The sequence below is a fragment of the Rana temporaria genome, chromosome 6 (genome assembly GCF_905171775.1).
Source record: "Rana temporaria chromosome 6, aRanTem1.1, whole genome shotgun sequence".
Classification (NCBI taxonomy): domain Eukaryota; kingdom Metazoa; phylum Chordata; class Amphibia; order Anura; family Ranidae; genus Rana; species Rana temporaria.
Genome location: NC_053494.1, coordinates 103573825 through 103588020, shown reverse-complemented (window position 1 = coordinate 103588020; position 14196 = coordinate 103573825). Strand labels below are relative to the sequence as shown.

The 14196-nt window shown below is 42.5% G+C and overlaps 1 protein-coding gene across 1 annotated transcript in view; it reads left to right on the top strand.

Moving 5' to 3' along the window:
* HECW2 (HECT, C2 and WW domain containing E3 ubiquitin protein ligase 2) overlaps window positions 1–14196 on the top strand; it is a 336744-nt gene that overhangs the window by 109436 nt on the left and 213112 nt on the right. Inside the window, exon 3 of the mRNA XM_040358472.1 lies at window positions 3460–3770. Within this exon, the coding sequence (XP_040214406.1) occupies window positions 3482–3770 (289 nt within the window). The 5' untranslated portion in view covers window positions 3460–3481. The remainder of the gene's footprint in view (window positions 1–3459; window positions 3771–14196) is intronic.

Below are 14196 nucleotides of genomic sequence, written 5' to 3'. Positions count from 1 at the left end.
GTATGTTGTTATCAAACAATACTGGACGAACATTTGCATTTATCAGCCAGGAAGCTGCGCATGGGGTGTACTTGGACATTCCAACATGACAATGATCCAAAACACAAGGCCAAGTCTACCTGTCATTGGCTACAGCAGAATAAAGTGAAGGTTCTGGAGTGGCCATTTCAGTCTCCTGACCTCAATATCATTGAGCCACTCTGGGGAGATCTCAAACGTGCAGTTCATGCAAGACAGCCCAAAAATGTACAGAAACTGGAGGCTTTTTACCAAGAGGAATGGGCAGCTTTACCATCTGAGAAGATAAAGAGCCTCAGCCACAAATACCACAAAATACTTCAAGCTGTAATTGATGTTAAAGGGGGCAATACACGGTATTAAGAACTGAGGTATGTAAACTTTTGATCAGGGTCATTTGGGTAGTTTCTACTGCCATTATGATTTAAAAAGAGTAAACACAAATGATTGATAATATTCTCTGAAAAATGGCCCAGAAGTCATAAATTCTGCTTATGAGCAGAACTGTGTGTGTAAAGCGCTGCTTAAAAAAAAATTGCCCACGCTATATACGTTTCTGTAATAAATAAATTAAACTGCATCTTATTAATGGTCAGTAGGTGGTGCTAGAGTTGTCACTGTCATTGTGTGTGTAGTTTCTTTTATTGCAATTTTTCTGTTTTGTTGTAAATTCATTGTTTTTTTTCCAGTATGCATTAACCACTTTTCATGCCTTTTTACTGAAAAGTAGTTTGGGCCAGATTCACAGCAGAGATACGACAGAGTATCCCAGATACTCCGTCGTATCTCTCAGAGTATCTATGCGACTGATTAATAGAATCAGTTACGCATAGATATCCCTAAGATCCGACAGGTGTAATTGTTTTACACTGTCGGATCTTAGGATGCAGTACCGCGGCCGTCGCTGGGGGGAGTTTGCGTCGTAAACCAGCGTCGGGTATGCAAATTAGGAGTTACGGCGATCCACAACAGATTTTCGCGTTTGCTACGTCGCCGCTAGTCTAGTTTCCCGTCGCAAAGTTAGTCGTCGTTTTTGGTGCCTTAACTTTACACAGCAATCGTATTGCTGTATAAAGTATGGCCGTCGTTCCCGCGTCGAAATTTAAAAATTCACGTCGTTTGCGTAAGCCGTCCGGGAATACGGAATTACGCTACGCGCGTCGCCAATCGAAAAAATTACGTCACTGCGCGCAAAGCACAACGGGAATTTCTAAACGGAGCATGCGCAGTAGGTCCGGCGCGGGAGTGCGCCTAATTTAAATGGCACACGCCCATTTAAATTACGCGGGCTTACGCCGGAGGCCGCCGGCGTAGTTTTCATCGCAAGTGCTTTGTGAATCAGGCACTTGCGATGAAAACTTGCGGCGGTGTAACGTATCTACGATACGTTCCGCCGCCGCACTTCTACCTGAATCTGGCCCTTTGTGCTTTATGCATAAGGATAGCTTAGATATGGGCTGTACCATTCAGATACTGTGAATATCTTCACTTCCATTATCCCTGTCTTTGTGTCCCATCTCTAGGCTCAGGTGCCCATCGGGACACCTTTTCCCCCAATATACTGTAAAGCCTCGTACACACAATCAGTCCATCCGATGAGAACGGTCTGATGGACCATTGTCATAGGTTAACCGATGAAGCTGACTGATGGTCCGTCGTGCCTACACACCATCGGTTAAACGCTGTGACGTAAAACACAACAACGTGCTAAAAAAAACGAAGTTCAATGCTTCCAAGCATGCGTCGACTTGATTCTGAGCATGCGTGGATTTTTAACCGATGGTTGTGCCTACGAATTATCGTTTTTTTCCCATCGGTTAGGAATCCATAGGTTAAATTTAAAGCAAGTTGGCTTTTTTTTAACCTATGGTTAAATAACCTATGGGGCCCACACACGATCGGTTTGGTCCTCTGGTTAACCTATCGTGTGTACGAGGATTAAGAGTTTTTTTTTTTTTCTGCTTAGTTTTGCACCCATGAATACCTGTTTTGGGTCTTGCATGTAACTGATAAAATTCCCTCCCGGCTCTTTGCACCGACAATATTTTCTATACATACCGTGTTTTCATTCATGCCATCCATACTGTGTAATGCCAGGACAGTTGATCTGTTGAACACATTGCGTGACCCTTCCTGTTATCTGATCTTATTAGATATCATTGTTACTAACTTTAGCTGTGAAATGCACTTTCTTTGAAAAATAAAGGAATTACAAAAAAAAGACGCTTCTCTCCCAGCGCTCATAGAATTCTCTCTCGTATATAAAAAAACTAGAACTATTAGCAGCTACTATAAATTAAACAAATCATCACACATATGTTAAATCTAAGATATAACATTAGCAGCGTATAATAAATATTTCACCAAATGTGTCTATATGCCCATATGTTCCAAATGTCCATAGTTCAATTAAAGAACATGAAACAGTCCATCCATGTGGTTCATATACAGCTTAAATCCAATCGGGGTTCCCGTCACCACACCTCGTGAGACCCCTCTCCCCTATGGAAATGAACTCACCAGAAATCCTAAGACAATGCCCCTGTATTACAATCTGTGCTTTGCATCCGGAGGCGTCCTTCCATCTGATTGATGGTTCCTGTAGACAACATCCAGCCAGCAAGGTCACGCGCCTCATATAGAGATTGTTGCTTTGTTAGACATATATCATTACAAATCTGTAGACACCTTTAATTTAGAAAGATGAGAATTATTGCCAGATGAGATATTGATCCCAACAAAGGTATTCCATAACCTGGTTTTGAAATGGTTAACCAAATACTCTTTTGGCCACATGCTCCCTGGGCAGTGAGCGTTTTGGTGCAGGCAAAAGGCACAGATCTGGACTGAATAGTTGCTATGGATATGCCCACTCCTATATGGGCAGATCTTTGTCGCAGGCTTTCTCATCAGGACCACCAGTTTTTCAGGTGGATCTGATCAAGAGCTCCATGCAGATCTATGGGCAGGCAAATGTAAAAGGACTTGTGTCCGTTTACTTCCGCCTACCACTGAATCTGTCTAGATCTGGAAAAAAGAAAAACGGATTGCATCCTTTCCTGTTTTTCGGGGTTAAACTTGAACAATTAGAGGTAGGCTAATGTAAACATCTGGCCACCAAAAGAGCAATCATAAGTCCACCACATTTCCTTGTCAAAATGTGCACAAAAACTGAATGGACTTGCATGTCAAGAAACTGACATCTATCCTGATCGGCTCTGATTCCATAGTTGATGTTCTCATGGATCCCCTTCTGAACGGAGTGAAGTGCCTGCGCGTAAAAGAACCCTTAAAACACATTCTTTTATCTTAAACACTGATACATTGTGGTGAGATTCTTTCAAATAAGCCTAAAATACAAGTTGTCATTCATATTGATTTAAAAATGTATGTTATTTTATTTTAATAACTTAACCTTATCTACTTCTCTTGTTTTTCTAGATATTTGAGTGACCTATAGATCATGGCCAGTTCTGTTCGAGAACATTGTCTCCTACGACAGCGTAACCCACAACTTCGTTATACACTGGGTCCAGAGAATCTCCAAAGTTTTGCACCTGAAAGCGCAATGACTGAGAACTTGAACTTTCAGCGAGCCAACAGTGACACTGACCTGGTAACCTCTGACAGTCGTTCCAGCCTGACAGCCAGCATGTATGAATATATACTTGGTCAGTCTCAGGAACTTATCATCTTCTGGGATATAAAGGAAGAAGTGGACCCCACTGATTGGATTGGTCTTTATCACATTGGTAATTGTACTTCATCTTTATGAAACGTAACATAATGTTTCAATGCTTTGTTTATTAGAAGTATCTACAAAGTGAGATTCTCTATGACTATGAAACGCATTGGACTGGATGGTCCTGAGGCTGGGACTTGCTATCTGTGGCTCTGTGGAAAAAAAGTTTAGCAGATTATGATGTCATTGAGGATTATAATATAGGCCTCACTAAAAAGACTAAAATTAGATTGTACTGATCTGAAAATCCCAATTTGAAAATGCACGTTTAAGGCCTCGTACACACGACCGAACATGTCCGCTGAAACTGGTCCGTCGGACCAGTTTCAGCAGACATGTTCGGCCGTGTGTAGGGCCGACCGGACAATTCTCCGGCCGACCGGACAGGTTTCCAGCGGACAAATGTTTCTTAGCATGCTAAGAAACATGTCCACTGGAAGCCTGTCCGCCGGACATGTCCGATGGTCAGTACGACTCATCGGACATGTCCGCTGCCCCGAGAACCCGCGCATGACGTCGAAGTGATTCGACGCATGTGTGGAAGCATTGAACTTCCTGGTTCGCGCACATCGCCGTGTCATCGTCGCCGCCACGTCACCGCGTATTCTGTCCGCTGGGATTTTGGTTTGATGGTGTGTACAACCATCAGACCAAAATCTGCTAGCAGACATGTCCGATGAAAACGGTCCGCGGACCATTTTCATCGGACAGGTCCGCTCGTCTGTACGAGGCCTAATGCTCATGAAAGCATGAAGCGGTCAGTTTCAAAATTTGCTAATGTTTTTGCACTTTTAATGTAGTTATACTTTAATAACAATGAACTGTATGTATAAGCAGACAGATGTTCTGAGATAACACCTCCCCAGTGCATAGCTGTAGATGTATTACTGATTAATTTTACTAGCAAGGTCTAAAACAATACACTCCTAGCAAATGTGCCAGGTATGGTGTAAAACTCTACAAGGTATGTACACACATAGCTTTCATCTGTACAGTATGAGAGCAAGGGCAGCTTACATGGATATCATTGGTAAAATTGTAAGTTATTTAGTGGTCCCCCTTTTACACAATTACCTGGAAAAATATTATACAAGCATTCCACCTTTTCAAGGATCTTTGTGAAAAGCAGACCATGGTGTGTGGCACAGTTAGAACAAATTAACGAATCCAGAAACTCTTACATTGTTGCATTAAAAAGAGGGAAACCGTCAATTACTGCATCAGTGAACTATTTGCAGTGAGATTTTGTGATGTTAACAAAGTGTGCCTGATCAGCCCACTGTGAGAGCCCTCAGCTTCAGTGAAAATACCGAAGGGCCTTTGTGTCTAACAAATTACAATAAATTATATTGAAAGCTTTCTACAAAATGGTTAGGATATGCCTACTGCCACTGACCATGTTTAATTCCTTTGTTGTATATAGTATAAGCAAGCAGGCAATTGGACCTTGTTCTTAAGACATTAAAGCAGTTTTAATATCTCTGATTTAAAGGGAACATAGTCACAATCGCAATCAATGAGCAGGTTGCCAGCAAATAATTTGCAGCATTTCTTATCTCACACAGCAATACAAGTCAAAGACCCCTAAAGAGGTAACCCGACCAAATATTGCCAGAAATCTAAGCTAATCCTGGCCTTTACATGGATCAATGCTTTAAGGCAGGGGTGCGCAACCTTTTGAAGAGCGAAGGACACCTAAGTGATTTGGTAACTGGTCACGGGCCATAATGAAATGTAATAGTTCAGAATTTCAATTTTTTATTTATTTTTTGTTAATATTTTGAATAGCGTAATGAACGTTTTCCTCCTGCAGTCGCTGAATTCCAGCGGGATGGGAGAAATCGACTTTCAGCAATGGCAGGATAAAAATGGAGGTGATCGGGTCCTGTATATGCCACCCCCGCCGTCCCTCCTGTTCCAGTGTAAAAGAGAATGTGACAGAAAGGTCGCATTGGGGCCCCCTGGAGCATGGGGGGGGGGGGTAAGGGGTCGCCATTGCAACCCCTGAGGCTACACCAGTGGTTGCGTGTGTGTGCGGTAAAAACTTGTCTCCTCTATGGGGTTTTACCGCCCCTCAAACTGCAAATGTAAACTGTTTTAAACCTCTATAAATCTGCTTTCAGATTGATGCACTGCGGTTTACCCGCACAGCGAGCGTGTGTAGCACAGCTTTCCTGCAGGTTAGCTAAACTTCTATTATAACTTACGGGTGTGGTGTACTTTCTGAAAACACACCACAATTCCTGCATTTCAGAAAGCACACCAAACTCGCAGGATATAATAGAAGGCCATGGCTCAGTGCAACTAACTAACCCACAGGAAAGCCACAGGTGTACTGCGCTGCACCCACAAAGCAGTTGTGAAAGCAGCCTAATAGTTGTTAACCATTTTAAAAGGGGTTAATATGACCATTGGAAAAGCACAGTGTATGTGTTGTTTAACCACTTGACAACTGGGCACTTAAACCCCCTTAATAACCAGACCAATTTTCAGCTTTCGGTGCTCTCACATTTTGAATGACAATTACTCAGTCATACAACACTGTACCCAAATAAAATGTTTGTCCTTTTTTTAACACAAATAGAGCTTTCTTTTGGTGGTATTTAATCACCGTTGGGTTTTTTATTTTTTGCGCTATAAAAGAAAAAAGACTGAAAATTCTGTAAAAAAAAATTATAAATCTTTGTTTCTGTTATATTTAGCAAATTAGTAATTTTTCTTCTAAAATTTTGGCCAAAATGTATACTGCTACATATCTTTGGTAAAAATAAGTACAAATTGGTGCATATTATTTGGTCTTTGTGAAAGTTATAGAGTCCACAAGCTATGGTGCCAATCTCTAAAAATAGATCGCACCTGAAGTACTGACGGCCTATCTCTCATTTCTTTAGACCCTAACAAGCCAGAAAAGTACAAATACCCCCAAATGACCCCTTTTTGGAAAGAAGACATTCCAAGGTATTTAGAAAGAGGCATGGCGAGTTTTTTGAAGTTGCCATTTTTTTCCCACAATTCTGTGTAAAATCAAGATTTTTATAAATTTTTTCACAAAATTGTCATATTAGCAGGTTATTTTTCACACACAGCATATGCATACCACAAATTACACCCCAAAACACATTCTGCTATTACTCCCGAGTATGGCGATACCACATGTGTGAGACTTTTACACAGCGTGGCCACATACAAAGGCCCGACATGCAGGGAGCACCATCAGGCGTTCTGGAGCACCCAGGCCAATTCTGACATTTCTCTCTATATGTAAAAATCATAATTTATTTGCTAGAAAATTACATAGAACCCCAAAACATTATATATGTTTTTCTTAGCAAAGACCCTAGAGAATACAATGGCAATCGTTGCCATTTTTTATCTTGCACCGTATTTGCGCAGCAATTTTTCGAACGTGTTTTTTTTGGGAAAAAAATGTTTTGTGCTTTTAAAAAAAAACAGTAAAGTTAGCCCAATGTTTTTGCATAATGTGAAAGATGAAGTTACGCCAAGTAAATAGAAAATTGCTTGTGGAATGGCGCCAAACTTCGCTACTTAGAAATCCCCATAGGCGACGCTTTAAATATTTTTACTGGTTACATGTTTTTAGTTGGAGAGGAGTTCTAGGGCCAAAATTATTTCTCTCACTCCAACGTTCACAGCAATGCCTCACATGTGTGGTTTGAACACTGTTTTCATACGTATGCGTTCGCTTCTGTATGCCAGCACATGGGGACAGAGGAGCTTTTAAAAAAAAAATACATTTATTGTTCATTTTACTTTATTTATTTTAGTTTGACACGTTTTTCGACAAAAATAAATGTTTTGATCATTTTTATTCCTATTGCAAGGACTGTAAACATCCCTTGTAATAGGAATATGGCATGACAGGTCCTCTTTACAGTAAGATGTGGGGTCAATAAGACCCCACATCTCACCTCTAGGCTGGGAAGCCTGAAATAAAAAAATAAATAAATAACGATCCTGGCTTAGATTGTAACAGTGAGTCGGTAGAAGCATCGGAAGGCGGCGGGAGGGGGAACGGTCCCCTCTCTCCTCTCGTAAGAACGATCAAGCAGTGGAACAGCCGCTACGATCATTCTTATGGTGTAGGGAATCACCAGCTGAAAAAGTTGATATCTGAATTATCCCCTCCCCCTCCCCCCCTGTTTTCCCCCTTTCCCCTCCCCTTGTCTCCACAACCTTGCCAATATATAGGGACGGGGGCACTATGCCATGACCTGACATGGCCCCATATAAAATCCCACCTTGTTTTCATTTTTCCGATATCTGAATTATGCCTGTAGCTGTAAGCATCATTCAGATATCCCCGCACAAAGTCAAGGATGTCATATGACGGCCGGCGGGCAGGAAGTGGTTAAAACGCTTTTTTTTTTTAACACAAAGTTGTCAATTTATACAATATTTCTAACACATAGCATGTACATACCAAAAATGACACTCCAAAATAGATTCTCCTACTCCTCCTGAGTACGGCGATACCACATGTGTGAGACTTCCACAGCCTGGCCACATACAGAGGCTGAGTACAGGCAAGCATGGCAGAGCATGGCTGGGTATGGCTGAGTATGGCTGGGTATCGCAGAGTATGGCTGGGTATCGCAGAGTATGGCTGGGTATCGCAGAGTATGGCTGGGTATCGCAGAGTATGGCTGGGTATCGCAGAGTATGGCTGGGTATCGCAGAGTATGGCTGGGTATCGCAGAGTATGGCTGGGTATCGCAGAGTATGGCTGGGTATCGCAGAGTATGGCTGGGTATCGCAGGGTATGGCTGGGTATCGCAGGGTATTGCAGGGTATGGCAGGGTATGGCAGAGTATGGCAGGGTATGGCAGAGTGTTGCAGAGTATGGCAGGGTATTGCAGAGTATGGCAGGGTATTGCAGAGTATGGCAGGGTATTGCAGAGTATGGCAGGGTATTGCAGAGTATGGCAGGGTATTGCAGAGTATGGCAGGGTATTGCAGAGTATGGCAGGGTATTGCAGAGTATAGCAGGGTATTGCAGAGTATAGCAGGGTATTGCTGAGTGTTGCAGGGTATTTCAGGGTATTGCAAGGTATTGCAGGGTATTGCAGAGTGTTGCAGAGTGTTGAAGGGTATTGCAGAGTGTTGGCAGGGTATTGTAGAATGTTGTAGGGTATTTCAGAGTGTTGCAGGGTATTGCAGAGTAGGGCAGGGTATGGCAGGGTATTGCAGAGTGTTGCAGGGTATTGCAGAGTGTTGCAAGGTATTGCAGGGTATTGCAGAGTGTTGCAGGGTATTGCAGAGTGTTGGCAGGGTATTGCAGAATGTTGTAGGGTATTGCAGGGTAATGCAGAGTGTTGCAGGGTAATGCAGAGTGTTGCAGGGTAATGCAGAGTGTTGCAGGGTATTGCAGAGTGTTGCAGGGTATTGCAGAGTGTTGTAGGGTATTGCAGAGTGTTGCAGGGTAATGCAGAGTGCTGCAGGGTAATGCAGAGTGTTGCAGGGTAATGCAAAGTGTTGCAGGGTAATGCAGAGTGTTGCAGGGTATTGCAGAGTGTTGCAGGGTATTGCAGAGTGTTGCAGGGTATTGCAGAGTGTTGCAGGGTAATGCAGAGTGTTGCAGGGTAATGCAGAGTGTTGCAGGGTATTGCAGAGTGTCGCAGGGTATTGCAGAGTGTCGCAGGGTAATGCAGAGAGTCGCAGGGTAATGCAGAGAGTCGCAGGGTAATGCAGAGAGTCGCAGGGTAATGCAGAGTATGGCCAGGTATTGCAGAGTGTTGCAGGGTATTGCAGAGTGTTGAAGAGTATTGCAGACAGAGTATTGGCAGGATATTGCAGAGTATTGGCAGGATATTGCAGAGTATTGGCAGGGTATTGCAGAGTATTGGCAGGGTATTGCAGAGTATTGGCAGGATATTGCAGAGTATTGGCAGGATATTGCAGAGTATTGGCAGGATATTGCAGAGTATTGGCAGGGTATTGCAGGGTTTTGCAGAGTATTGGCAGGGTATTGCAGAGTATTGGCGGAGTATTGGCAGGGTATTGGCAGGGTATTGGCAGGGTATTGCAGAGTATTGGCAGGGTATTGCAGAGTCTTGCAGGGTATTGCAGAGTAGGGCAGGGATGGATGGGATCTCTCCCCTCTCAAACTGTACTGATCGGTACAGAGAGGGGAGGGAAGTGATCGCTTTGTCATTTGACAGAGCGATCACGTGGTAAACGGTCGCTATCAGCGGCAATTTACCGTGATCCGTGATGCGCCGGGTCCCCTGGACACAGACACTTTTGCGTGCGGGCCAACAATTTAATGCTCTGGGATGGTAAGTAGCCAAGCCCAGATTGCGATGAATGGATTTCCAACGCGGGGGATGCTCTTCCCCATTTTGAGGTCGAGGGCCACAGGTTGAGCACCCCTGCTTTAAGCAGTACTATACCTGTCTGTAACTTTATTTTTTTAAATTTCTTTGCCCTTCATGTATAAAAAATACTTATATAGTCCCTAAAGCATCCCACAGAAATCATACTTCCATCCCTCTGTCCCTCTGCTTTGGGGGGGGGGGTCAATTTTTTTTAAATGAGTACATCTGGAGTAGTTTTTGGGGTTCTTCCACTTCCACTGAGTAAAAAAAATAGAGTACAAAAAAATTCACAAATGAGTTTTCAGCCATTGACAGCCAGAATGCACTCCCATGTTTCTGGACCCTACCATGTTCTCACCAAACAACTTGTCTGGTACAAGTGGGCATCAGAAAGGTATTGTTTTTGCGGCTGATCCGACCAGGGTGGGTGGGTGTTTTGGATTGTTTGCCACCCTAAATACAGCACCAGCTGCCACTGGTTGTGATTATTTGTACAATTTTACTAGCACATGTTGCAAATTGCAAGGCTGGGTCTGGGCATAAGGCCGCGTACACACGACCGGTCCAAACCGATGAAAACAGACCGAAGTCCAGTTTCATCAGTCCAAACCGACTGTGTGTACGGCCCATCAAACTTTTGTCCTTCAGACCAAAGTTTTAGAACTTGCTTTAAAATAGAACCGATGGACGGCTGACCATCGGTCAAAACCGATGGTTAGTACACAAAAGCATCGGTTCAAAACCCGCGCATGCTCAGAATCAAGTCGAGGCATGCTTGGAAGCATTAAACTTCTTTTTTTTCAGCACGTCGTGTGTTTTACGTCACCGCGTTCTGACACGATTGTTTTTTTGTTTTTTTTTTCTATTACAAAATTCTTTTATAAATTTTTTCCAAAACAATACAATAAATATAACATAAAATAAACATACAAACTAACAACATGCATGGTCTCAATGAGTACCCCTTACACTAGAAAGAAACAATTGTTTTTTGAACTGATGGTGTGTACGCACATCAGACCATCATTCTGCTTCAGCGGTGAACCGATGAAAACGGTCATCTCATCGGATGGACCGGTCGTGTGTACGCGGCCTAAGGGTTGTTTTTTCCCTTTGCCATGAAAGGGTTAAAGCAGTTATTTTTCATGTTAAGTGCTACCTTATTTGTCACTGTTCAAGGACTGCAGATTTGTAATAATACAGAGAGGTACTCTCTGATTGGTTTGAATTTTACTTTTTTATTTTCCCCTAAGGAAGGCTCAGGCTTTTTTTTTTTCATTTAAACATTGCTTGGATACTCCTTTGGTAAGTGCAATTTTAAAGCTGCATATATTCTACAGTGATGAGTGAGGAGCTTTGCTTCTGTGGTCATATCTGCATTTAGATTCATAAAAAGTTAATGAAGAGGAAGGAGAACTTGTAGTAGAGAAACCATGAAAGTGTTCGAGTTGCAAATATCTAAGGTACACTTTGTGGAAAATCACTTGAAAACACAGATGACGTTTTTTGTCCAAAGATCTGTGTATCCCTGTCACCAAATGGTTCCATATCCAAGTTAAAGGAGTTGTAAAGGAAAAAAATATTTTGCCTAAAATTAATGTCTGCAAGGTAGACAGACAGAATAGTGTAATGATTCTGTTAAAAAACGGGTAAATACCTATTAAATTCCTTCATCTATATCACCTCTGGCATTCTAGTTTCTGTTCTCTCATTCACTTCCTGGTTTGCGGCGCTCGTTTATGTAAGAACTACATTTCCCAGTATGAATTGCGGCACGCCCAGTAATTCACACCTTGAAGTCTCTAACACGTAGAGAGCGTCCTGCCGCACAGATGTAGTTCCCAGGAGGGGGCGAGCACGTTACTGACCACCGCAGTAAAGCCTCCCTTCACTGTGGTGAGTTACAATCAGACAAGCAGGAAGTGAACAGAACAGAGAAGAAATAAAGCAACTTCTGAGCAAAAACGAACAATGGGGAAGTGGAAAGAGGAATGTCTGCAGGTAAAGGATGCTTATTATGAAAACAAATGTTTTCCTTTACAACCCCTTTAAGGTCTGAATCTTGACCCCAAGTAAAAAGAAAACAATCGTTGCCCCAATAATAGTAAAAATTTAAATCAGCTTTTGTTGCAATACTTACTACTGCCATGTCTTTGAATGGTCTCAATAAGAAACTGGAAGTACACAATGTTATTTGATTTATTACTTTATTAAATCCCCTTGGTGGGTGTCTGTAGTATTATTATTTTTTCTATGGTTTTCTCCTTTTCGTAATCATAATAAGAATGATACCTTTGAGTAACATCATATATGTTATTATATATTTGTTGTTTTTTAGAGTTTTCTTGAGTATTGTTTTATAGTAGTTGTTATTTGGTTCATTTTGATTATTATTTTTGATATATATGGTTCTGTATCCCATTTATATGACTTTATATATTTTTATAGAATTGGAATAGGCTCGGAGAGCCACTTTAAAACTGAATTTGTTGAATTTGAATTCCCTATGCGCAGCAATCACCTAATACCATTATGTGTTTTTATTGAATGGCTTTGTTTTATTTGTTTATTAACTTTTCTTCTTAATAAGTGTAACAAAATCATGTTTTGGATATAATGGCTGCCACGGTATGTTCATTATAGCTAGTGCTGTCTCTGCCCCTGGTCCAATCTGTCAACATCACCCCCTGGTTTCCTCCTCCAAGGCTCAACAAAAAAGGCCACACCTCAAAACATGTTGTCTTGGAGACCAGAGACACCATTCCTCTGCCCCTGATTCCATCCATCCTGGAGCCTGTAGTGGAATGGTGGTGGGGGGATGGGATCAGGCAGAAGGATGGATAGTGGGGGGATGGGATCAGTGGCAGAGGGATGGTGGTGGGGATGGGATCAGTGGCAGAGGGATGGTGGTGGGGATAGGATCAGTGGGAGAGGGATGGTGGTAGGGTGGGATGGGTTTAGTGGAAGAGGGATGGTGGGATGCATGAGACCAGGGGCAGGGGGATTGTTAGGAGGTAGGATGGGATCAGTGGCAGAGGGATGGTGGGATTAGTGGCAGAGGAATTGATGGGATCAGGGGCAGAGGGATGGTAGGATAGATGGGATCAGGGGCAGAGGGATGGATGGGGTCAGAGGCAGAGGGATGGATGGGATCAGTGGCAGAGGGATGGATGGGATCAGTGGCAGAAGGATGGGATCTGTGACACTGGCACTCACCTGCTCAGTGTCAGTCGATTCTCCCTACTCCATGCTCAGTGTGTCTCTGCCTCTCTTCTCCCTCCCGGTGCCTCCAGTGAAGCCTCTCCTGACGTGGGGTCACTACATACATTTCCATGCTATATGCTCATTATATTCTGTTTTTGTTTTATTTGCTATGCTGTTTATGGAGGAGGAGAATCGGTGCAGTGCAGTATACCCATTCTACCTTATAGGTTAGCAGTAAGATTGGGGAGGGGGGGCACGATGTTATTTCTCATCCTTTTCCTGGGCACTGGATGACAAACAAGTGAGGTAGTAAGGGTTGGAAATCAAAACCATGGTATAGAGAATGATTTCACGTTTCTGCATGTAAACTGAATTAAATGTGCTATCCAGTAATAGAGATTAAGATTAGGAAGTTTTAATCTTTCTTATTTTATCTGTATGTAGCTGACCTGCTTATTCGTGGCTTCTTTTGGTCCCAGATAAATTCGCCTAGTGATGTCTGAAAGAATTTAAATGGAAGCTATAATCTATTTTTTTTTAGTGAGCACATCTTATGAATTATAAATGTAATGTCTACCTTAAAGGATAAGTGTACTTTAGATATGAAGCTCCCCATTGCCCTCTTTTAGTCTCTGCAACAATAAAATATAGCAGGAGCCCATCATTCAGATGGATTAAACGATTCTCTTTTGTGCCGTGCCTGCTTAGAACCTTTGCAGCCTAAAAGCTCACACAGCTATAGGCTGGGATATAGATGAAGACAATCACCATTACTCACTGTAGCAGGTCACGTGACCTCTGGCCACCCTACAGATTAGAGGATCTTGGAGCCATCTGAAGTTGTAGTCCAGATCTAAGGAAAGGGTGTAGGTGACCTCTGTGTCCAAAATAAACGTA